General features: G+C 37.1%; 1 protein-coding gene across 8 annotated transcripts in view; it reads right to left on the reverse strand.

The window, feature by feature from the left end:
• AEBP2 (AE binding protein 2) overlaps positions 1-22,744 on the reverse strand; it is a 254,470-nt gene extending 231,726 nt beyond the window's left edge. For 4 of the 8 annotated variants that reach the window (XM_073223402.1, XM_073223401.1, XM_073223400.1 and 1 more), the window contains exons 1-2: positions 21,922-22,744; positions 3,863-4,070 (exon numbers count right to left, since the gene is read on the reverse strand). In XM_073223402.1, the coding sequence (XP_073079503.1) occupies positions 3,863-4,070; positions 21,922-22,607 (894 nt within the window). In that variant the 5' untranslated portion in view covers positions 22,608-22,744. The remainder of the gene's footprint in view (positions 1-3,862; positions 4,071-21,921) is intronic. The other 4 variants (XR_012125758.1, XM_073223404.1, XM_073223405.1 and 1 more) reach the window with 2 other exon arrangements.
• Positions 22,745-25,798: the final 3,054 nt, after the last annotated feature.

The raw sequence follows: 25,798 nt of genomic DNA on the forward strand, positions 1-25,798 counted from the left end.
GATTCCTTTTGCAGTAAAATGTACCAAAAAAATTTTACATAAAGCAAGTGATACAACATCTAAAGTCAGGAAGGGGTTAGATGGATATTTCATGGTTCGTTAGAGCTCTTTCTTAGGGAAAAACCAGCCCATTCTTTAACAAAATATAAGCATACAAGAGAAGCAAAATATTTTTGTAACTATTTTGTCTCAAGTCATTCTGTGCTTTCAAGATCTGTCTAAAATGACAACTGTAATTTTGCATCCTATTATTTTTAGCCACGTTAAATGTATTAACATTTTCAATTTCCTCTGTTAAAAGATATTTTATAAAACAGAGGACAGAAATAATAAACACTTAAATTACAAGAATAAAATATTTATCATTTAATTACAAAAGATATAACCAATTTCATATTGTATTCAGGAGATACCAGATTGGCAATCAAAACTCAAAGTGACCTGCTAAGATTGATTTAACTTCCGAGCAGCATTCCAATTTAACTCTGAGAGTCTACAAATATCATGTTAACTATCATACAAAGGTAAATGGCCTCGTTTAAATCTCTGACTAATAATTTCCAGATCTCCTTCTGGCTCTCTCTCTCTTCAAACATACCAACGAACATATACAGAAACAAACTTAATGAAGTGAAACATGTGAAATAAGTCCTGTGTCAAGAAACATGAACAGATTTCTTTCTGGCAACCATTTTTAAAGTAGGGAACAGTTAAAAAAGAAAGAACAGAACACTAATGGATGTCACAGACCCACTGAAATCCTCTAAGATGAAGTTCCCTGCCTACCAAGACTTAGGTGTACATTAAGAGGACACTGGAATTTTACATCTGATTAGTAAAACAGCTCAATACAGCTTTTGAAATCCAGTTGTGTACAGATGTATGGACCCAAGAACACAATTCTACTGTAGTTAACATAAAAAGTTTAAGAAAAAAAATTTTTTTTTGCTTATTTGTCTTTTTTTAAACAGGAAAAAGCACTCTCTAGCCTTCTTGGAAAAGTTATATTCATTATTTGGTGTTTTATGGTTAGCTTATTTTTTTTAATGCAGAATAAAGTATCCACCCACTTTGATATATGAGTAAGTCAGGAAAAACTAAACTCCTCTTGATCTCAAGTCCATGTGACATCGCAACATAAACAGCTTAAAGGAGGGAAAATAAGTTTCTAAGTGGTTATGTGATGGTTTTAGTAAGTAATTGTAGTAAACTGCTCCAGAAAAATTGTCTTTCAATAATTAGAAGCATAAAATAGTCCTGAGCTACTAGTTTATTCCTCACTAATTTCTGTTCTATTATGACACTTTAACACTTTGGAGAAAAGAAATATGACACCTTTAAAAATTTATGTATCAAAATCAGTTGTTTCCCACTTACATGAGGTATCTATAATAGTCAAATTTAGAAAGACAGAAAGTAGAACAGTGGTTACCAGGAACTTGGGGAAGGGAGGAATAGGGAGATATTATTTAATGGGTAGATTTTAGTTTGGGATAAGGAACCAGGTTCTGGAAATGGACAGTGGTGATGGCTGCACAACTGTGTGAATGTGCTTAATGCCACTGAACTGTACACTTAAAGAATTAAAAGTTATTTTGAAGTTCCTTTCAAAGAGGACTTTTTTTAAAAAAAATCAAACATCCCAACTAACATAAAGCACAAAATCAGATCAGTATTTATTTTATACAGTACCATACAGTTTTCAAATTTTTATTCATCCTTCATTCTGAAAGCTTAGTCTATATAACGATGTCAGTTATAGAGAATAATCTGTTTTCTATACTTCTCTGATACTTTATATTTATAGTTTAACAATTAGTTACTTCCTGAGATCAGGACTCCTGTCTGTGGTCAAAGTAGCATCACTCTTAAAATTAACCAGAAGAGTCTTATTTGTAATAAAGTAATTTTATGAATAAGCGTTCAAGAAGTAACACTGGGGAAGCTTTCATTTCAGTAAGTTTATACTTACTGTACAAATACCAAGAATTCATTCCTAGCTCTGCAAAATGAATAAGATATATGCAGTTGCAGTGATTATATGACACATCCAGTCTGTACCACCATTTGTTGTACAAATTTGTTAGGAGCTAAAAACATTCTCATAAAATGTGTGCCAACTCAACCTTTATTCTCCCACACCTACAAAGAGAGGGCCAGCGATCTTCCACCTAGTTCACAATCCCTTATATAGGTGGTAAGTCAAGTGACTAAAAAGCATCATGTCACTGCTCAAAAAAATACTTTAGTAATATATCAAGTGACATCAAGCACTGGCTCCCAAAAGGCAAATGTGTAATGACCAGGAAACCAACTTGGTTAAGACAGTTTACACTAAAAATGTGATATATGTGAGAAGGGAAAAAAAAGACTGTTACCAAGGCAAACAAAACAGAAACAGACTCATAGACACAGAGAAGAAACTGGTTGTTGTCATGGGGCAGGGGCTGTAGGGGGTAAAATAGGTGAAGGGGATAAAGAGGTACAAAATTCCAATTATAATATAAATTAGTCATGGGGATGAACATACAGTACAGGGAATATAGTCAATAATACCATAATATCTTTGTATATTGACAGAAGGTAATTACACTTATTGTGGCAAGCATTTAAAAATGTAGGTTACTGTCAAATCACTACATTGTATGCCTGAAACCAATAATATATATTGACTATAACTCAATTTAAAAAAAGAAAACAAGACAAGACTGTTACCAAAGTAGCCCAACCACTGAGCTGCTAGGTTATGCAGTGAAAATACCATATGGTAGGCATAGTTCACACTACCTACTATCTACCTTGACACCATATATATTTCAAATCTAACAGTAAGACAAATGTTTACTTATCAAGTTTATACAATCAAAAGATTGCTGACATATTTTAACACAATGTGACAATGCCAAAATTTCTTAAAATAAGTTTCAAATGCAACAACTCTGGTTAAAATGGTGCTTATCTGTTTGCATGTTAAAAAAGATTTAATAATATAATGTAATTATCAATACAACCCTGGAAACAGTTAACCACTCACTTAAACCATGATGACTTTAACTATTTAAGTATCAATATATACCTAACTAGTGATAGAATGCTGATAGAAAATGTGTGGCCTAATAAATTTCCTGTGCTTATAGTATGACATTAACTTCTGAAAAACATACTAAGTGTGGTAACTATTCAAAACAAACAAAGTTGAAAAAAATTATTATAAATAATATTTGACTCCATTACACTTTGATTCTAATTTGCTTAGCTCTTTATTCACTATCCAATAGAAATCCCAAGAACTGACATAAGTAAATGTATACCTGAAAGGGAACAGGTTAACACTGACCGATCAGAACTTTATAAGCCAGCTTTGAGAAGACCTGGGAAAGATGATCAATTCTCACTCACAAATAATGAGTGAGGGTTATCATTTAACATGACAGTATATACTAACCCTGGTACCAATAATCTCTCCAGTTAATTTCAGTGTCAGGGATAATTTAGGACCACACTAACAACAGAAATCCTGTTTAATGCCTTTTCCTGAATGTCCTAACTCAGAACATTAGAACCTTGTAATACACTGAATTCATTTATAATATTCCCACTATATTTCAGAAAGTCTAATTTCCTCGAGATAATACACCTAAGAGCAAATTAAAATCCAACACACAGTATGTTCTATTTAATTTGATTCCATCAGGTATGTGGAAAGTAAATAAAAGGAAAACTTTTTTGAAAAAATTAAACCTGTGTAAAAACAATCTCAAATTGCTCTGAGGTAAAAAAAAAAAAAAAGCCTAATTAGCAATTATAAATTAATAAAACTAATGAGAACAGGGAATAAAAAAAAAGAAATGATAAAACCAACCCCTCCTCGCTGACCATCTACATGTATGGAACGGATGTGATCTGCCAGATCTGGACTAGAGTTGAAGCAAGCCTGGCACTGGTCCCAACAACAATTATAGGCAATATTTTTGCTTGAAGAAGTAGTGCTTCCTTGTCCATTCATCATTGCTGGAGTTGAACGCCCACTGGAAATTGTGCTGTCTACATCCATTATAGTACTGCTTATGCTACAAAAGAAGAAAAAAGGCTGAGTTATTCCTAGAAATTCACTAACATGAATATGATCTTTTAAATAATTAAGATTACCACTTGACACTCTTTCACAGAAATAAAGCATACTAACCGTATTTTGCATTAAAAAATAACATTGCTTCCAAAGTATTTAGTCAGCAATAAAGTGAAAATCAAAGCAAAAAAAATGCTAGTAACTCAAAACCAGATGTGGGATAATTTAAGCAACTTTTGACAGACACGAACTCTCCAATACTATCATAAAGACAATGAAACAAACACACATGCACACAGCTCATCACACGTCATCCCTTCCACAGTTTGAGGAGCATGATAATAAAGCTTCCAACTGCCCATAATTCAGAATCAAAAGATTATCTTCACAGTTCTGCAAATCACTTGTTGATCTGAATCTCTTCTTCTGTTTGGACACAACTCCTATCACATTATACATTTTATCTTGCTATCTCAAAGTTGGGAAATTTTGCTGTATTTTCCCACCTGAAAAAAGCTGAAGAGAGAAAACTGCATACAATAAAAAGTTTCTCTGATCTTACCTAAGTCTAAATAAAATGTCTTTTCTTGGCCCTCATTTTCTTGTTTTTAACTAATCTCTATCCACCAAAGATTGAAATGGCAATCAATCCCTTTTACTTTTTATTTATTCAACAAAGCATTATATATTATTATACATATTCTTTTACTTCCTAAAATAAATTACATACTGGTAATAAATAAAATTGAATAATTTTTAATGCTCAAAATTTCACATCTTAATAAAATGTAACACATTTTTGCCTTCATTTTAAAAGCAATTTGCTTTAGTTTTCTTTTTTCATTATCCAATAAAGAGACTACATAAAAATAGCGTCAATCACAGAAGGGTCAACAGTAAGAATGATTTCAGATTAAATTCATCATAAGTTATGTATCTGCTTGCAATTTAAGTACCATTCATTATGAAAATTATATTCGCTTTTAAGGGGTATGCTTCCTTACCCTCAAGTTTGTATTACAGAAAATTTCAAAGACACAGAACAGTGTATTTAAATCTGAACTCAACAATTAACATTTTGTCCTATTTGCTATATGTATTTTGTTTGTGTCAATCACCTGCAAGCTGCAAACAGATTTCACCTACAATTATTTCAGCATACACCTTCTAAAAACAAGAACATTCACCTACAGGGTGGGAAGGAAGGGAGAAGGGGATTAAGGGGCATTGTAATTAGCACTCACAATATAAGTAGGTCATGGGGAAGGCAGTACAGGATGGAGAAGACAAGTAATGACTCTATAGCATCTTAGTACGCTGATGGACAGTTAATGCAATGGGGTGCAGGAGGGACTTGATAATATGGGTGAATATTGAAACCACAATGTTGTTCATGTGAAACTTTCGTAAGATTGTACATCAATGATACCTTAATTAAAAAAATAAAAAATATTCACCTATAATTATTACCACCGTATAAATTGCTCACATCTAGGAATCAGACTGAAATTTTAACTCATTAAGTAAGCTTAATTATGTCTAACATCAAATACATGCATTTAAAAAGCTTAGCAAAAATGTTTTTGTAGGATGCTTCAGATAGAAAAATGTCTCACATTTCCCTTTAAAAGATATTCACATATGGAAGTTCATCTAAGTTATCTACCACTCAATGTGTAGATTCTGAATTTCAACTTTAAAAATTCATTCTAAAACTGTTAATCTCTACAAAACTCTCAAATGTGAATCAGTTCTTGAATAACTGAAGTTATTCTTTATTGTTTGTTTGCTTTTTCAGGAGTAAATAATGGGTATGGTAGTTTTCCTATACTGAAATACAAATTTTTTTTTAATATTGAGAAATTTATAAGTAAAATTGACATTTTCAAGTTGGGGACAGAAACAGAACATTTTGTGACAGCATAAATGAGTGTTAGAAAGACTACTTAAACCATACACAATACTTTCTAATAGTCTACATTACTACTTAAGGCATTTAACAGTAAGTACAAGTAATGAGGAATGTCAAAACATAACTGAAATACAAATTTTTAATTTGAGCCATAGAAATTTCAAGTTTCACAGGCCCTTAACAGTGAAATGGTACCTATTTTCCTTACTACGAGCTTCATGTATTTTAAAATGTGGTAACTGTAAAGCTCCTATTTTTATACCTGTATTTAATACCAATTAACTCCAAAGGCAAATAAAATATTAAGTTTTAAGTGAACAACCAATCACACTCAATTTATAAACGATCTCAAGAAGAGAGAAATCTCAATGACCTCTTGTGGTACAATCTCTAAGATACAGTTATGTAAAAAAAAAAAAAAACCCACAAAAGTGCAGTGTAGTAATGTTCCAACTTCCCTACCTAGGTGGAAGAGGAAGACAGATACAGAAACAGCTATCTAAGGGCAAAAACCTCTTTTGAAGGATATACAATGAAGGATATACAAAAGTGTCCATGTTGGGGAAGGACAAGCAGTAGGAGAGAAGCTTTCACTGTACCTGTACCTTCCTATCACTTTTAACCACATAACCTGTACGGCTTTTATTTTAAAGTCCAAAAGTAGTTGAAAATGAAACCAAACCAATTTTCTTTAGACTAAGCAAAGTCAAAAGACTCATATACGTGTGACTACAGAGTCTGTCTACACAGTGCTTAATATACTTTTGCTTATTAAATTTTACAACAGAAGGGGAACCTTACAAGTCAAATATCCATGAACATTGTCTACTGCAATATCATTCAATTGAAAAACAGTACTTCATGGGGATATGGATCCTCATAAAGGACAGTATAATCCAGGAGTTAAAGAGATAAACCATGTTGCAACCAATATAATATTGTATAGCAACTATACTTCAATTTAAAAAAAAAATGTATGAACCATGTCTGTCCTTGGCAACCAGACTGTGAATGCAAAAGCAGAGGGGGTGAGGGGCAGGTGCCATGCCCTGAAGACTCAAGAGACACTCCACGGAGCATGCTCGGCATCCCCAGAGAGCCTCCCAGAGCCTAGCAGGCCCAACTGAGTCCTGCTTCATAGTCCCGCTTAGGTTTCTCCACCTTCTCAAAATGTCTGATCCTAAGCCACCAGGCTCCCTTTTGCCCCTAAGTGCATGCTGGAACCAGTGGCTCTCTCCATTCTTAAGAATGATGAAGGCAACAGTCCTGATGCAGGGTACACAGGAGTCAAGTTACACATAACCTCTGATTTCGAGGGGACCCTGACTGGGTACAGATTTCATAGAACGCAGTGTCCCCCTTCCTACAATACTAAGATAACAAGATGATCAGATCTAGAAGGTCTGACATCCCACCTGATCTTGTAAAATTTCTAGGATCATATATATTGAAATTTTTCACTCAGTTCTCCTCTCTAATGAACACCTACTGATTCTGTAAAATGTGAACAAAAGCAGCCTGGTATTCGGAAGAAAACCTAAGTCAGAAAACGCATGCACACTAATCAAGACAGTTTCAGTATCTCAAGCAGTGCTTCTCCAACAAACGTGATTATCAGTCACCAGGGATCATAATTGCTGATTCTGATTCAGCGAGTTTGGGATAGGATCTGGGATCCTACTGTTGTATTTAAGAAGTGCCTATTTGTTGATGCTGTACACTTAAAGCAGCAAGTCTAAAAGATCTTTATTATTACCCAACTAAGATTGACCAGGACTAAGGAAATTCTCATGCTGAATGATAAACCAGAGCATACACATACATACACATACACTAAAGCATGCACACATACACACACACACGACAGAAAATTGGTAAATTGAAAAAAAAAATACAAACCACCACACACACAGTATGTTAAGATTTCAATGCAGTACTTAGAGAAGCACAGGAGACATCTTTAACATAACAGTCCTTTTTATCCTCTTTTCCATGAGCTCTGGTAAGAAACTATCTAGCAGACCAGAGTTTTCTACCCTAACATCTAGAGTAACTAACTACATGAATTTTATGAAAATGGTTTCTTTTGGGAATTCAAGAGCTAACCCATGCATACATACAAGAATAACCCCCTCTTGGAGAACTCAAATTACTTCCAAGCAAAACATCTGCATGGTGGATGTGACCACAGCCAACAGTGTTGCCAACACTGGGAACTGCACATCAGCTTGTTAAATTACAAGATACAGAAGCAGAGAAATTCATGGATGTCATGTTGTCATGATGGAGAAGGACAAGACCCCAATCTCAATGTAACAGAATAAGAAAAGTTCACTGACACAGCTTCAGATTCCATAATGCAAACCATCTGTAAAAAACTAACTTATCAAGTTTTGGCTTATTATCAAATAGCCTAACAATGATCTAAGAGTTATTAAAATACTCCTTTCTTTTCCAATAAATACCTGTACGAGGCCAGATTTTCTTCACATAGTTCAACCAAATCAATTGGTTGCCAACAAGACTGAAGACTGAACCAGATATGAAAAACTAGCTGTTAAGCCAGATATTAAAAGATATTAAATATAAAACATGTCACTCTTCTATTTTAACTGGCAAAGTTTTTTGCATTTAAGAAATACAGTTTGTTACATATAATTGGCTTTTTTATAAATTAATAAATGTTCTTAAAGTTCTCAGATTTAATTTCTAATCCTGTGATAAATAAAACCCATACAAACACAAGCTCTTTGGTTTCTTCAATAACTCTTTTACTGAGACAAAATTCATATTTCTCAATATTTAAGTAAGCAAAGAGATCCTTAAGAGCAAAATGCTTGAGAACCACTGATCTAGACTATATTTGATGCAAAACTTAAATGTTTCTCTGAAACAGATTGGAAAGACAATGTTTCTGACCTGCAATATTTTTATATTATTCTGAAGTTAATGTGAAATTCAGTCTGAGGTCAAGTGAGTTAGGAGCAGCCTTATTTGCAGTCTTCTTTTCAATTACCTGTGAGGAAATGTATTTGTGCTGCAGATTTTCCTTGGTAACTCTGGTCTTTTTTTCTTCTCCCTACTCTTAAATCATGCCTGCTGAAATATCTAACTTTAAAAAAGGATTGAGGACAGAGACCTGAAAGGGAGATGGGTATATAATTTGAAATCCAGCATAATTTACTGTCAAAGAAATTAAAATACAAGAACTTTACATTTTTCAGAATTTCCTATAAACATGTCATGGATTAGCCAAGTTGCAGGTCTGCACTGGTGTTTCCCCAACCCTAATTTGGACCTTCACATGTCCAGTCACATAAATTAGGTTTGCAAATCACACACCTATGCTTTACCCAATCACCTTCCAAGAAGACTCACAGTTATTTGCTACATGCTCTCCTCTCCTAGGGGTCTAGCCAGGTATTTGGTAACAAATTTAAGGGCTGACACAAAACATGATAAGAGTTTCACTACTTAAGTTTTAAGTTCTGGTCATTTTTGCAATCGTGATTACGAAGCAAAGACAATTAAGACCATCAAGTAATGGTGTCTTTCAAACAAAATTTCCACACTAGTAATCCCCTTTCATAGCTCTCCATCAGCAGAACTAAAGCACAGTAGATGGAGACTGAGAAACAAGCTCCCATATCTGCAAGTCAAATCTTCATGACTAAGCAGCCCGAAGAGAATAAGGAAATTGTCTGGATGCAAAACTGACATTAATGTGTGTCATCCACAAACCCCATTTCAAATTTAAATTCATCTAAGAAGCTTTAATGTTCTGACTTCAGAAATTAATGTTGATTTGTCTTAGGCACTGGAGTTGCATATAAAAATTCATTTGGAGAAAAAGTTTCATCTACTACTCAAAGTCTGTAAATTGATTTGAGAATTTATTTTCTCAACAGACCTCAATATTGTCAAACTACTATGAAATGGATAGTCCTTTTACATTGAAACACTGGAAATCACTGAACTACATTATGTACCTAGTAGTGACAAAAAAGATAAAAGGCACATAAACTTAAAGAATGTAGTAAGAAAACAGGGTATCAGGGCATCTAAACCACTTTCTTCAGGATCTGAAGTTACTAAGTTATTCTCCCTATTCTCTAAAGGATCAAGTTGTTTTACTTTTGTTCTATCAATGAAAAACAATCTTTAGGAAGTCTGCAGTTCATACTTTACAATTGATAGTCTATAAAACAAATAGTGTGAAAAAAAAACAAAAAACAAATAGTGTATAATTCTAATTTTTAAAGAATGGAACACAGTCCTTCATAAAGAAAGTGGCATAACATAAAGGGAGAAATTCTAGTAAGGAGCCTTTAACAGGGTCAGAGCAAACATTAAAACATAGCTTAGCTTTGTAATTGGTAATAAGTTTTAGATAGAAATACATAGTTTTCAAAGTATTTATCAAAAAACATATAAATCGAAGTATTTACAAACAACACTGAAACCACACCCACGGGCTCCCTGACCATACAAGATGAGCTGTTATTTAGGTGACCAGTGGTGTTCCTTTCACCTATAATAAAATTGCCACTCACTACCAGAAAGCAGTAGTCTCTCACAATTATAATCAAAATTATTAAAGGTTAAAATTCAAACTACTACAAAACACTTAAGATAATTCTACATATTTGAAAAGCCTGAAGTTATAAACCTATTACACAACTTAAGAGTGAAACTCTTATTGTATCCATACAGCATTCCTCACCTCCATTTTTTGGCATGGGCTATAATTTTGTGCCCTGCACATTTTAGGCACTGACAAAGAGATTAACACTAAAACTAAATGTGTTTAAAAAAAAACAAGTATTTAAAGAAAACTATGAACTGCCTGCCTGTCGCATTTTATGATTCTCTCTTAAGAAGAAAAAGGGATTATGTAAGTTACAAAAGTAAGGCACTCTGTTTAAATCTTATTTCCCATAACATAGTTAACACTCACTGGTCCTTGCTATATGCCCAATACTGTTCTATATGCTTGTACTAGACTGCATTTTCCAAAGAGAGCCACACTATATACACCTTCCCAGATCCTCTTACAATGGGGCATCAGGAGGCGTGTGTTTGGGGGTGGGGGGTGCATACTACTTTCCTTTGAATCTGAGCAGGCCTGAGACAACTACAGTGTGAAACTGCTAGATTTCCAAGGTTAGATCATGAAAGGCAATATAGCTTCAGGCACACTTTGGGGGCCCTGAACTACCAAGTAAGGAAATCTGTCTTCCCTGAAGCCACCCTGATGAAAAGAACCTGAAAGGAAGTACACAGAGCTGGTGAGGGACGCAGGAGAGCCCCAGCTGCGCCAGCTCCCAGCCGTTTCAGTCCTCTTGGTCCGGAGCCACACAGTGAGGGAGCTTTCTGGTGACTGCAGTCCCCAGCCTTTATGCTGCTCCGAGACGACATCAAGTGGAGCAGGAATGAATGAATCCTGCCAAGCCCTGCTCACATCATAGATTCATAAGCAAAACGATTGCTTTAAACCATTTAATGGAGTTGGTTGTCATGCAGACATGGTAGCTAGAACAATGCTTGACATACATTTAACTCATTTAGACTTACACCAACCATAAGAGGTAAGAGCTACACAAAAATTATGTGACTTGCCCCAAATGACACAAGTAGAAAACACTAATGCCAAACCATGCCACATTTATACAAAGGAAAAATCTGAGTAAAGAAATCAATTTACTTAATTCTTAAATTAAGTAATTTAAGGAATACTGAAATGCAGCCTATATGATACATCAAAATAACTGACAGTTTCAAAAGCTGTTCCTTTGCTTTGTATGTCTATAGTGTGTGTGCGCGCGTGCAGACACACACACACGAGATATTTATCATTTACATATACTTTGACTGATTAGGGCAGACAGTTTTACTAATAAGATAAACTTATTAGTTTGACTTATACAAGTCAATTGGCTTCACAGAAGAATTAATTCAACGTAAGTCATAGAAAACAACACTATCCTCCAGTAGAAGTTGTCTCAAATTTAGAATTTAGACCACTGAAACAGACATCAGCTCCCAACTCCAAATACTCATTCCAAGGACAAAGTGCCAGTCACTTTAGTTTTTATTTATCAAGAACAAATAGTTATTGAAATTGGTCTTAAACCGGGTTAAGGAATTTAGATATCAGATTTCTATAAGGCCACCTGGTTTTTGCCTTCCAAACTGCTATGATGTTGTCATCTTTAGATCTTTAAACTCAGAAGCAATTAAGAAAAAAAAAGTAAAGACAAGTGCCTATTTTATTACATGTGTTATACACGCTCAAGTTGAATTTCCCTAAGGCCCTTCCTACTCACCTAAGATGGAAGGAATTTGGCTTCCTTTTGATCTGCATGATTTGTACTATGAAACACCCATAAACTTCTCATTTAAACTCCTAAATTTAGCTAGTATTTGCACATAGTAAATGCTCACAGTTTTTAGTGACAAATTTCAGTGCAATTTTTTAAGGCAAGTAAAATATATGGCTTTGTCACACAGAGATAATCATAAAAATTAATTAGACGCACACTAAAAATCATTACCCAAAACCAAGATATTATTATTACTATTATCTCTGTAATTACAAGCTATTATCACTGTAATTTTAAAAGCCAAAATGGATTTTTCTAATCAAGAAAAGACTACTCTCTATCCCACCAATTATTTCTCTGAATAAAGACAAAAGATTTTTCCCCAAGACCCAGCAGCACTCACTAAATTGGCCAAAAGGGACTTTATGCAACAATGATGAAATAGAGCCTATGGAAAACAAATAAGCTGCATTCTTATAACACCACTATGCACATTAAGTTTCTCATGTCTAGCCTATTGCCCTTTAAGATTACTCCACCTACATTTTTCATTCAGCTTAAGAGATCAGCAAGCAATTATCTTCAAGAAGACTAATAGGAATATTCTATTTCAATACAGTTACACTATAAGGAGTTATCTTTTACCTTCTTAAAAAGATTTCCAGAAAATGCCTATACACAATGACATGTTTTTAAAAAATCTGCTATAAAGAACAACACCCATTTTATACAGAAGCAATCACATATTTGGTGATTTTTAAATTAAGTGTTAAATCATAAAAATGATTTGACCAGATAATTTCATATACCCATTTCAAAGAATGACTGACTACAATAGTTCTCACATGAAAAGATGTTTCAAATGACTGCCAGCAGGAATTTAAAGCACTGAAAAGTTTACTGCTGATTCATTCACTTTTAGTACTTTATCAAGTATTTATAAAAAGTAATGACAAAAATTTCATACTTTAGAAATGAACTAATAAGGGTATTTACTGAGAAATACAAATACCCTCCTAAAATCTGTGTTTTCTTTAACTGGTAACACTTCATCTTTCTAGAAACTTGAAACATATATAAATGAAAACCAGAAAGCCAGTTAGGGACTTTGAAAAGTGTCAAAGAAATAAAATGTCAGTGAAGACTCTCTATACCCCTATAACTGAATTAAAAATTAACTCTATATTTCATAGTCTTGAGGGGTCTAAGCTAACTATATATATTATAATCACAAATGAAAAAAAAAAGGCCCAGAAATGTAAGTGAACTCAAGCACCTAAGTTTTCTTCGCAAAAGAAACAGGTTGAAAATTAAAATAGTCATTTACTTATACTACTTTAATTAAACTTCCACGGAGAAGGTTATTAACAAAAGCCACAGAGGCAGCACAGTACTAAGCCCATGTCTACAGAGAGGACTGCCTGCTCAAGGAGCTGTGTGGCTTGGGCCGGTCATCATCTGGGCACTTCCTCCACCGCACTGGTTGTGAGAATGCAATGAACTGAATGAACATCACAAAATTCTTTCACTAAGCTCAAGAATCTCAGATTCTTAAGCAAATTAGACAATAGTTTTCTCTTAAAATAGTACGCAAATTAATTTTCTTGTTAGGGAACAAAATATAAGTTGGGGGAATCTGCTTTTTTAAGTCATTCAAATCAGAACTTTTTTCAAAAACTATTTCCACATGTTCTGTTAAAAACAGGGGAAGATATAAGGCACCCCCCTTGTTTCATGCAGCCACACTAATGACAGTGAGAAAACAGAAATATGTATCAGGAACACTGACATTCAGCTGAGTTGCTGAATCTAGGCAATGTAATAAACGAGTATAATATGTGCTGGAAGTATAAAAGTTAATTAGGACCTGATTTTAACCTTAAAAATATTATAGCCTAGAGAAGACAAATACAAACAGATATTTCAGTACAACACAATGAAGATTAAAATTATGATGATTTCTGAAAGCAGAAGAAACTATCTAAAGTATCTCTGAGATCCTAGATATAGCAAACCCACACTTGCAATATTCTGGGTCTAAAAATATGTAAATATTATCTATCTATTTGTTTTGACTTCCATTTAGAGCATTTGCCAAGTCTACAGCAGAATCATCACATTTGAGCTCCAAATTACTTTATGTTAGTCTAAAACTCTCACTTTTAAGAAAAAGGATCAATCTGAAGGTCAGAGAAATTAAACGAATTGCCAAATTTCCTACAGGCAGTCTCTAGTAAAGGCAGTACAATACTGATCACTTACTCTCACCAGAGTATTCTTTGCATGTTTGTGTGTGTGTGAAATGGGAGGATAAATGACCCTGTGAATTAAATACAGCCCTAGGGCCTTTATATATTCCACATCTCACTTAATCATAGCACTAAGATATTTTTTCGATTTTACTGGTAAGGAAACAGCTTCTGAGAAGTTAAACTACAGTAGTACAAGTCTTTTCTAACTTAAAGGTCCATGTTCTTTCACTACCCAGAGTTCCTTTCATTGTTTTAGTGAAAGACTATTTTAAGTATCTGGAAAAAACAGGTAAACTATTGTTCCAATTAAATCCTCAAGAAAAAACTTTTTAATAGAAATAACATTTTTCTTATAGACCACTCAGGATATTAGCTTTTCTTTCCTTTCATTCACTTTCTCAAGCATGACTTTTCCCCCAACTTCCACCCAGCTCAAGACTTACTTCACTTCACACCTGTACCATTCCTACTACCTCCTAATTGGTCTCCCAGCTCCCAAACTTTCCTTCTCTACCTTTGTTTGCCACATGAGTAATTTTCCTGTAATACACGAGTTTCATCATTCATCCAAAACATATTTAAGAATACCTAAAATTACAGTAAATGTCAAGCTCTGTGCCAGGTGCTGTGCATAGAGCAATGATCAAAACAGACATGGTTTCTATTCTCACAGAGATAAACAGTAAATACTTACTCAAATTGTGGAAAGGGCAATAAGAACTTGGGAGTGCTAGCAATGTTTCTAAGAAAGAATGAGGGCTGGCTTGCCTAAGAAAATGTTCAAGGAAAGACTTGAATATGAATAGAAATTAGAAAGACAAAAGTTGAGAGGCAAAAGACTAATTCACAAAACTATACTAACAGAAGTACGCATTTGTGTTGGTGTGAAAGGTCCCACTTTAGCCATTAATTCTTACTTCCCAGTTTCAACATGAATCTTATCACCTGGGCAGGAAGTCTCCCGAATATGCTAGGATTTTTCCTTCCTAAGTTTCATTTAGGCTCTCTAGAAGTTTCTCTTCATCACTCACCTAACCCTAAAATTTAATTCCCTCTCCCACGACAGCATTAGTCAGTCACTAAAATACTCTTCAGTTTTAATTTTAATGTGCAGTGTCACAATTCACAGAAAAACTAGAAAATACTGGAATCATCTTTTTAGTCTTCTTTTTAAAAACCAGGTATCTGGGGAAACACTACATTTTTTCTATCACTAAAAAAGACACAGTGGTAACCATCAAGAAGTGCATAAAATGATTTTTTAAACCATACATTCATCTGATTTATCCATGCCCAAAATTGTATATTTAGTTCTAAGGTCAATATAACTACTATTTTCACAAATGCAAACTATTAGTCCTAAAAATGAACTCAACATGTGGTTAGATCACTGCAAATCCATTGCCATTACTAGAAAACATACCCCAAAGCTTTTTACTTATAGACCACTAGCTTCACTTGCATTGTAAGAACAATTAAAAATAAAAGGTATTATGAGCCTTCTTAGATCATCCACAGAATAGCTATGTGTATTAAGGAAAATGTATTAAAAAATGTAAATTTGTAATGCCATAATTTGGTCTAACATATCCTTTTGCAAGTGTTTGCAGCACTAATTCCCAGATACTTGCCACACATTTAACAGTTGGTACAGTCCTTTTTGACATTTCAGGTCTTACACTGCTTCACCACAATAGTAGAGTATTACTAGCTATTATCAGTTCATTTGTGCAGCCTGTCTCCCCCACTCTTGAAGTCAGGGGCTTTGCTTTATTAACTGCTGTGTACCCAGCACCCGGAATCGTACCTGGCACATAATGGGGGTTCTATGTACACTTGTGGAAAAAATACCAATTACATAGTAAACACTTAATAAACTGTATGCCAAATACTCTTACATGTAATCCCATAACAATCTTACAGGATAGAACTATTGTCCTCCTTCTGCTGATGAGAAACTTGAACTAGTAGTAAGATGTTAAATAACTTAAATACCGTCCCACATCCCTGAGCTTAAGTGAGCCGAAATTCAAACCCAAACAACCCTGACTCAGATCACTCTAAAACACTACTGTCCCTATACTTTCTCCCTCTTATACTTCAAAATTTCCATTAAACTTTGATGAAATGTTAAACATTTTTATACAGTAAATGCTTCTAAACAATGGTTTTTTTTTAAAGCCCTTTGGGGTCTATCCATTTCAGTTTTTCCAAACTCATACCCATTTATAAAAACATGCTTTATAGAGAAATTTACAAATTCAGAGTTTTCCGATCATTTAACCAACATTTAACAGGTGCCTCTGGGTCTCCTCTAAATTGGTAGTTTTTAACTTAGACCAAACTCCTTTTAAAAATCTAATGAAAATTGTTTACAACTTCTCAGAAAAATGCCCACATAAAATTTTATATAGTATCTCACAGGTCTTGGGAGTGCACCCCGAGAGAAATACTGGCCTTAAACTCAGCAATACCAAATACAGTGATCCAACCAAAGGCAACAATTCCTGTCCCTCAGTTTACAGTCTTCTTTATATAAATTCTATTGTTGGTGTTTCAATTAATTCTAGTAACTAACTGAATATTCGCCATATCCAAGGCACTATGTTCAATACTACAAAGATCTAAATGAGCTAAATTGTCCCTGCTCTCAAATACACCATCCTACAAGAGCAAAAAGCTGGCTTTCAAGTAACACTGGTTCTTCAGAGGAGCTCACAGGGCTGTCACAGAAATCCAACTGGATGTTCGAACACCTCCATGGTAAAACCTAACCCTGTTTTGCAGTTGAGGAACTAAGGCTCAAAGATATTACTTAAAATCACAATATAGATAGCAATACTAAGATGTGAATTGGGTCCTCTGACTCAGATTACAGGCTCTACATCCCTCCACCTACAAAACAGACCCATAAACAGACAGGAAAAAAACAGACAAAATACAAACATGGGAATGAAAAGCAAAAATAAATCAAAGCCAGGAAAAAGTTCATCATGACATTTTGATAGGTTTTGAAAGATTGTCTCAGTCAACAAAAAACTGAAGCAATTATTGTATATCAGAGTATGAATGGAAAGAGAAGTAGGGAAAATTTTTCTGCTAAATGAAGACACATAAGGTAAAATGTGAGCAGGTACTTTTAGGTCATTAAAAGGCTTTGTGGCTTTTTGCTTGCTCTCTCAGATCACTTGGGCTGGGGGAAACTAGCTGCTGTCAGGATGACACAAAAATAGTCCTTTGGAGATACCCCCTTGTGAGTATCTGAAGCCCCCTGCCACGAACTACAATGAGTCATCTTGGAGATGGATTTCCAGCCCCATTCAAGCCTTCATTCAGATTACTGCAGTGCTGGCCAACATTTTCACTGCAACTTCACCAACCCTGATCGAGAATCACCCAGCTAAGCCTTTCCATTCTTAACTTCTCAGAAACCACGTTTGTACTCTGAAGTTGCTAAGTCTGGGGGAAGTTTGTTAACAGCAATAAATAGCTAATATAACTGAACTGGCAAGGTGTAAAATCTCTAATTTTGTTTACAGTAGAGTCAATGAAGTTTTGTGCTAGGAGCTACAGCAAAACCTACACTGGAATTAAGTCTCACAGCCATATGCAAGAGGGATGACTTAGAGAGCATTTTGTCTCCCCATTTCCCACAGTATCCAGTAAGAAGCCTGCACTTAATACCTGTTTCTTTGGTAGCAAAATTAGCTTACACACAGGATTCTCTGACCCAATGAAGTAGTCATTTCTTACAAGTAAAATGACCCCTTAGAGTCTCTCCATGTAAATTCAATCCTGAATCTGTTTTATTTCTGGTTGTTTTAGTGTTTTATCATACAGTGATCAATACCCTCCTTAACTGAGAATTATAGTATGTCACCAATGAAAACTGAGACATACTAGAAGCCCTTTTCAGTATAAGTAATCAAAATAAAAAGGTAGCTAAAAAAGGGATTCCAGAAGACTATGGACAGCTATTTCAGAGTTCAAAGGGGTAGAGTGAAAAGGAATTCCAATATGAAGTATGAGCAAAATACTGCTTTACATGAAAGTATTTTATTACCTCAACCATACAGGTCCTTAATAAATTTTGACAATAACTTCAACATGCAGCCTTGCAGTATTAATTTGATTTAAAAGGTTAGTCTCTATAATAGAAAAAGATCTTCCCCACCATATTACTGGGAAATTGGGCAATATAAGTCTCATCTCCCAGTGTCAAAACAATCTTAATTACACCTCAAAGTTTTGCAAGTCAAATGGCTGGGAGTCCAAATTCTGATCCACAAAATGATAAGGGCGGTGGACTTGGCTGATCATTAAGTTTCAAACTATATGCCCTTCCCTATCACCTCATCCTTACACATGCACTTTACACAAGACACCTGGATTTTCCCAGAAAGTCTGATAAAAGTGGCTGAAAGTGGTCTCAGTCTTTTCAAATAAAAAGCCATGGCTTATATTCTAGTTGAGAAAAAAAAAACCATAATATTAAAAAAAGGACAACCACAAAACAGAGGCTGTTATTATAAGTTCACTTACACAGATATGGAGTTAAGAGTACTTTCATGTATTCATAAAAATTTCAGAAGCATTTTGAATTCTAAGGTTCTGTTTAAAAGTTAACTTAGTCTCTAGAATTAAAAAGTGTTTAACTTTTTAAAAAGTACTTAAGCTTAGGTTGTCAAAGTAAATGAAAAGCTAGTTTTTAATGGTCTCACATAGCGAACATATTCCCCTCAAAGAAAATTCCACTACTTTATAACAAAAAAAAGTAAAAGTGAACTACATTATCAACTTTAAGTTTTTCTAACTATACCAAAATATACACATTAATACACTTACGTTGCTTTTCAATTACCCTCTCCTGGGGAAAATAATGTTTTTTATACCAAGTATTACTTAATCATTTAAAAAATTGGTCACTTTCCACCACACAACACTTCCACTACATACTTGTAACTGATCACAAGTTCTAGTATCTAGGTCTTTGTATTTAATTCCTTAGTAAAAGGAGGTATTTACAGTTAGAAATATTTAAGATATGTCACCAATTCTAAAGTATGTTAACCTAAAAAGTATGATCGAATTTCAAAGGGATGGGAAAACTGAATAGACACTGTAATAGAAACAGTAAATTCTGATAAAACCATAACAGTAGGAATGCCTCAAGTTTTTTAAAAGTACTTTAAAACCATGATATCCTTCCATCAGTTACAAAAATTCAAGACTTCCTACCATGAAATCAATCCATAAAATCCACAGATTGGTGTATTCTTCAGGACAGTTTATAGGCACTATGCACCCTTTCCAAATTTATACCAACTCTTAAAAAAAAAATTCTTAAAGGCAACAAGGGGCATTTCAGAATTAGGATTATCAAGACCACAACCAGTTTCAGTAGTATGTAATGCTTTCTCATACAAGTGATACATCTATTATGCTGAAATGCTAAAATGATTACAATATTTTGTAGTCTCTCGTGTTTAAGTAAGTATGTTTCATTATCAAGTTTTAACCTGATATGGGCTTGTGGCACCATACCCTTAATTCTTACTCTCCGAAGGATGTAAAAATTAGTCAAATGAATAATAAATATGAAATGACGCTAAAACTCCCACTTCCTGAAATATTACTTGACCAAATAATTCATTACCTCATAAAGGAATATAGTGGGCAGATATTAACTTAAAAAAAAAACTGACACATACAGCTTATTAAAGGTGAATTATTCTAACTTGTAAAGTGAACATAGTAGGGGAGTTGAGAACCTTTGTTCAGATACAACTCCACCACTTCCATTCTGCACTTAACTGTTTCTACATTCAACTTGTTTCATCAACTAAATTGAAATCAAAATAATATCTATCTTGCACCAAAGCTGTGAGAATGAAATGACTGAGACATTTAAATTGTGCAGTGCCAAGCAAGCTTAAGTGTGTGTGTTGTGTACTAGGTAAATGGAAGAACTGTGGTAGATGCTGAGTGCCTAAACTGATGTCAACTTTCCAGTATCTGCTAGTACCAATGAAGAAAGATAGAATAAAATGGTAAATAACACATGCTTCATTGCGGAGTTCACATCAATTTTTAATTTCTTCAACACATTTTCCTTCCTGCCATACGTTTATAGTCCAGTACAATTTTTCTAAGGTGTGTACAGTCTGTTTTACCCCCTTCAAGATGTTTTCTTGACCGGATATTAAGTGTCAGACAGAGCCTAATGCTTTACTTTAAAAATATTTAGGGCTTTGTATTCCTTGTAAAATTAAATTGTAATTTGTAAAAGTTAACCAACGTGTTCTTCTCATCAGTCAATGAAATTCCTAGAACTTTAGAATACTTACAACTTTTAGATCCAAGTCAATATCGATTGTTAAAAATTCGTATCAAAACATTAGCAGATGGTCAAAATAAATGCTAATATACTTTAGAAGCAGTATAATATGCATGACAGTAGTTCTATTTAGAAAAGTATGTTAATAACTAGTTAAAAATGTGAAGTTTTCCAAACTGATTAAAACGATAACTGAAACATACTACAATAAATTTTTAATGTCCCGAAAAACACGAAGTGCAGTTTTGTCAGTCTCCAAGTTTTTTCTAACAAGCTTTAGAAAAAATGTTAGTTTCTTCAGAGAGCTCTCCAATACAGGACTTTAATTATCAGCCAAAATTATGACTCTCACGTTTAAGCATTACCTTCAAGGCTGTATGTATTTTGTTAGAATTCCAACTCTCTGATTCCGTAGTTACTTTAAAGGACATCAATTCATTTCTTTCCTACAATGATTTTATACGTGTTTTAAATTTTCTCCCAGATTCGATCACAAAACAAAGTTACTACAACCGCTTTGGAGACCGTATAAGTGACCACACGTGGGGGAATTGGGGGTCACGGACGAAATGTGAAAGAATAGTCTTCCCTTTTTTAAGTAGGGAAAAGTGATCGCTGGGGTCTCCTTCCTGAACTAGGAAGTTCTGTTAAATGCAGGCGAGACCAGCCATGTTGGAAAACGCTTGTCAATCACCGTTCTGACAAGTGTCCCCGAACAGGGCCAGACGAGGCCACCGTGCGCCCCGAGGTGTGCGGGTCGGGGCCGCCTTAGGGTGCGGCCTCCCGGGGCCCCGGGCCCGCTTTGGGGGCTGTTTCCGAGCTGTCCTCGGGTCCGCAGAGCGCGGAGACGAGAGCAGAGGGCGGGGAGGCGGGCTTGGAGTCAGGGCCGAGCTGGACGCCGCGGCGGCCGGGAGTGACTCCGAGTTGAGGGCCTGGGGACGGGGCGGGGACCCGGGCAGCGGGGGGGATCCCCGCACGAAGTCCCCGGGCCCCGAGCGGGGGCAAGGGAGACGCCTCCGCGCACTGACCTGTCCTCCGAGTCCATGCGGCTCAGCGGTTCCCCATCCGACGACATCTCCAGGCTGCCGCGCCGGCGCCCGGAGGTCGCGCTGCTGCCGCCGCCGCCCCCGGTGCCGTATCCCTCGTCGCCGCCGCTGGAGACGACGCTGCTGCGGCTGCTGCCGCCGCCCTGGCCGCCCCGCGGCCCCTTGGGCTCCTCCAGGCCCTCCTTGCCGTCCGCATCCCCGCTGCTGCTGCTCGCGGCGCCGGGGCTCAGGGAGCGCGTCTCGTCGCTGCTGCTGCCGCCGCCGCCGCCCACCAGGCTCTCGGCGCTGCTCTCCTCCTCGCCCGCGCCGCTGCTGCTGCTCCCGTCCTCCTCCTCCTCCTCCTCCTCTTCCTCCTCCTCGTCCTCGTCCCCCCCGGCCTGGCTGGCGCTCTCGGGGCTCGGCTCCGACATCGTCTCCGCCTCGCCGCCGCCCCCGCCGCCGTTCAGCAGCAGCGCCGCCACCGCCTCGGCCTCCGCCTCCTCCTCCTCCGCCTCCTCCTCCTCCTCCTCCTCCTCCTCCTCCTCCTCCGCCTCCTCCTCCTCCTCCTCATCCTCATCCTCGGGGGGCTCGGCCCGGCCCCGCGCCGCCGGGCCCGGGCTGCCGGGGGGCAGAGGGCTCAGGCGAGAGAGCTCCTCCAGGTCGGCCATGTCGGTGAGCGCGGCGGCCATGGCGGCGCCTGCTCCTCCTCCTCCTCCTGCCCGCCGCCGCCGCCGCCGCCCTCTCTCCACTCTCGTCCCTCTCCCCCTCCCAGACGCCCAAAACTCGGCCGCCGCCGCTGCAGAGCAGGAGGAGGGTCCGCGGGCTGCGTCAGGCTGCACACGCGCTACGGGGGCCCGCGCGGGGACAGGCGCGCCGCTGCGCGCACTCACGAGGAGGCGGCTGCGCGCCTGCGCGGAGCCCCGAGGCAGCGCCTCCCCCGGGCGGTGGCTCCGCGCCCGTGCCGCACCCCCCTCACCCCGCCCGCCCGGGGCCCCGCCCGGCCCGCCGAGTTCGCAGAGTTTCCCCGGGGCCTTCCCGGCCTCGGAGCGGGCCGACACGCAGAACGAAAACCGGGGATTTTCACAGCCCTCCGACTTCTCACAATAAAGTCCTTCATTCCGGGAGTGTTTGGGGAGTGTCCCCTGTGTACAGAAGCTGGGCCAGTAGTCGAACAGGCCCCTGATCTTCGGAGAGCTTACGATCCACGAGGAGAGGCGATTAAAGTGGATAAAAATAAAAAATACTATGCAAGGTGCCAAATTCACATGCGCAACGTAGAGCCACAGGTTTTTAATCGAATACCCCAAGTTTGAACACCCCAAGGAATGGTTAAGTCATTCTCAGGGCAGATTCTACGAAGATCTGCAAACTTTGTAGCCCATGAGCCCCCTAAAACAATTTTGTACATCCTTATACAGTTTAAGTGACGTCTGCATTTTTTCTAGCTTGTCACGTATCTTATAATTTTGATCATCTTATATTACCTTGCAATGAAAATGTGTACAGAAGTTGAAATTTAAGAGTTTTTGTTTCCTGTAATCATAAAAATCTAAGTATTACTAAATTTCAACTGATCAAAACATATATTTCAAATATTTATAAATGGATATTAGAAGTAAAATTTTGTTGGAAATGCGTCTTACAGAGATGGACTGGTTGAATTCTTTTTCCACAAGTTTATTTTACAAGTGAATAAGTATTACTGGAATGAGAAGGAGTTCAGCATCAATTCTATTCCAAGTTTTCAATTCCATGGACTAAGCATTGAGAAAACTTGTTCACGTAAATAAGATGAGAAAGAATGGAGTTTCCTTATAGAAGTACCATACCACTCAGTTCTTTGAACTCCTTCCAAATCATATGCCAAAAAATCACTCAAAGGTCGAACAATGAGAAAATACTTTTAATAATCTATCAGCTGACTCTGATTAGGTTCTCTTTCAACTTCATTGAAAGCAAGTAACTGAAAACCATCTGACTTGTAAAAGGATGTGTCCCCTTCTCATTCACCAATCAATTGTTCCTTTTCTGGGGTCCTGGAGATTTTTGCATTCCCGGGGAATTGCATTTTGGTTAAGATTTGGGATGAAGAAGAATTATGCCTTTCTTTTGTAAAGTAGGGGAGGGGCAAATGGGATAAGGGAGGTTGGAAAGGAGCCCACATTACACTCTGACCCCAGGGCACATTTTCAGGCAGATCAATTTTAAGGATGGCCATCTAAGGGAAGTGAGGGTCAGAGAACCGATTACTTTAAAACAGACTCTGTGCTCATTCACATGTGGGATAGTTTTCATACACCGTGAGTACGCCACCTTGGGCCTCTGGACCACGGTTGTGTGTTTATGTTGCCTTAGGGAAAAGCAAAAATAAAAATAATAGCAGGGCATTATGCACACACGCACACAATGCAAAATACTAACCACAAACAATTTAACCTCAAAGCCATTTTTTGAGATAGACAAGGAATGTATTCTCATCCTGTATTGTAAATGAACTATCAGAGTTAACAGAAAAAGGTATATTATGTGTGTGTGCCAGGCACTGTATTAAGCCCTGGAAATTAGGGTTCAACAGTTGGCTGAGATAATTAAGGAAAACTTCAGGAAGAATGTAGGATTTGAACAGATGTGTATAGTAATATATATATAACTACATTTAAGTTTAATGAATATGAGTGGGATCTTGAAGAGTGCATACAGTGGAATTCTGTGTGAGGGGGAATTCTAGGACCAAGAAGGAATAACATGGAAAAGCATAAAAATTTATTCATGACAGTGTTATTTAACCAGAGAAAGGAAATCCAGAAAGCTAAGAAGAGTTAAAGATGAGGTTGCAGAAAATCTTGAATAAGAAGTTTGACTTTGGAAGATAATGGGTATAAACTGAGATATTTTTTAAAGGTCTGATGTGATTGAAGTTATGTTGTAAGGGTACTGAATGAAAAGTGTGAGAAGAGTAAAAAGTGAACGGAGATTCAACTGCATGGAAATGGCAGGTGTCAAAGCCACAAATGAATGCTCTAGCTGCAGTATTTGTACTTGAAAACTCAGTGAGCTACCCGGGAACTGACTTTTTGGAGAAGAGTGTGTTTCCCATCACTGGAGATTTTTTTTCTTTTTTTAACTGCAAATTTCCTGAAAATTTGAAAGAAATTGAATAATAAACACCTGTACACCTGCCTAGATTCATCAGTTGCTAATCTTTTGCCACGTTTGTGCAGACTCTGCCTCTGTCCCTCTTCCTCTCCCCACTCCTCCTCTTACCCCTCCCTCTCCTGGCTCTCCCCCCTCCCTCTTTCTACCCTCTTGCCCCCTCTCCCTCTCTCTCCCCCCCTCTTGGTTTAGTTGCAAATATCATTACTCTGCAGGCATCTCCTTAGAACAAGGCCACTCTCAGGGGAGAGACTGGAGGAAAGTGCAAGCATCAGTTTCTGCAGAAGTTCTACAGACCGGTGCCCATCCACCAACTGTTAGTTCCTGGTCCGCTGCTAGAATAGCACTGAAATTAGCTTCTGGAAACTTTTATAATAACTTGACAGAGTAATTTTACATCTGCTGAATCTAATAATAAAAAACGGGTTATTTTTTTTTTAATTTCATCAGTTTATTTCATTATTCTGATAATTCTCTTTTAAAGTATTAGTCCACAGGAAATTGTTTTAAGATTACTAATCCTTTGTAGACTGTGAATCTCTGTTCTGCAGTTTCTTCCTTCCAGTGTGTAGAGTGGGTGATCCTGTGCATAATTATGTTACTTAATAGCACACCATTGCTTAAAGCTATTTCATTAGAAACAGTTTTCAAACTCTTGACCACATTGCTAGTGGGGTCAGATTAGTAGCAGTAACTTGAATGTCACTGGTTCTTCTACCCAAGAGCC

Source organism: Manis javanica, chromosome 15 (assembly GCF_040802235.1).
Source record: "Manis javanica isolate MJ-LG chromosome 15, MJ_LKY, whole genome shotgun sequence".
In the NCBI taxonomy this organism is placed as follows: domain Eukaryota; kingdom Metazoa; phylum Chordata; class Mammalia; order Pholidota; family Manidae; genus Manis; species Manis javanica.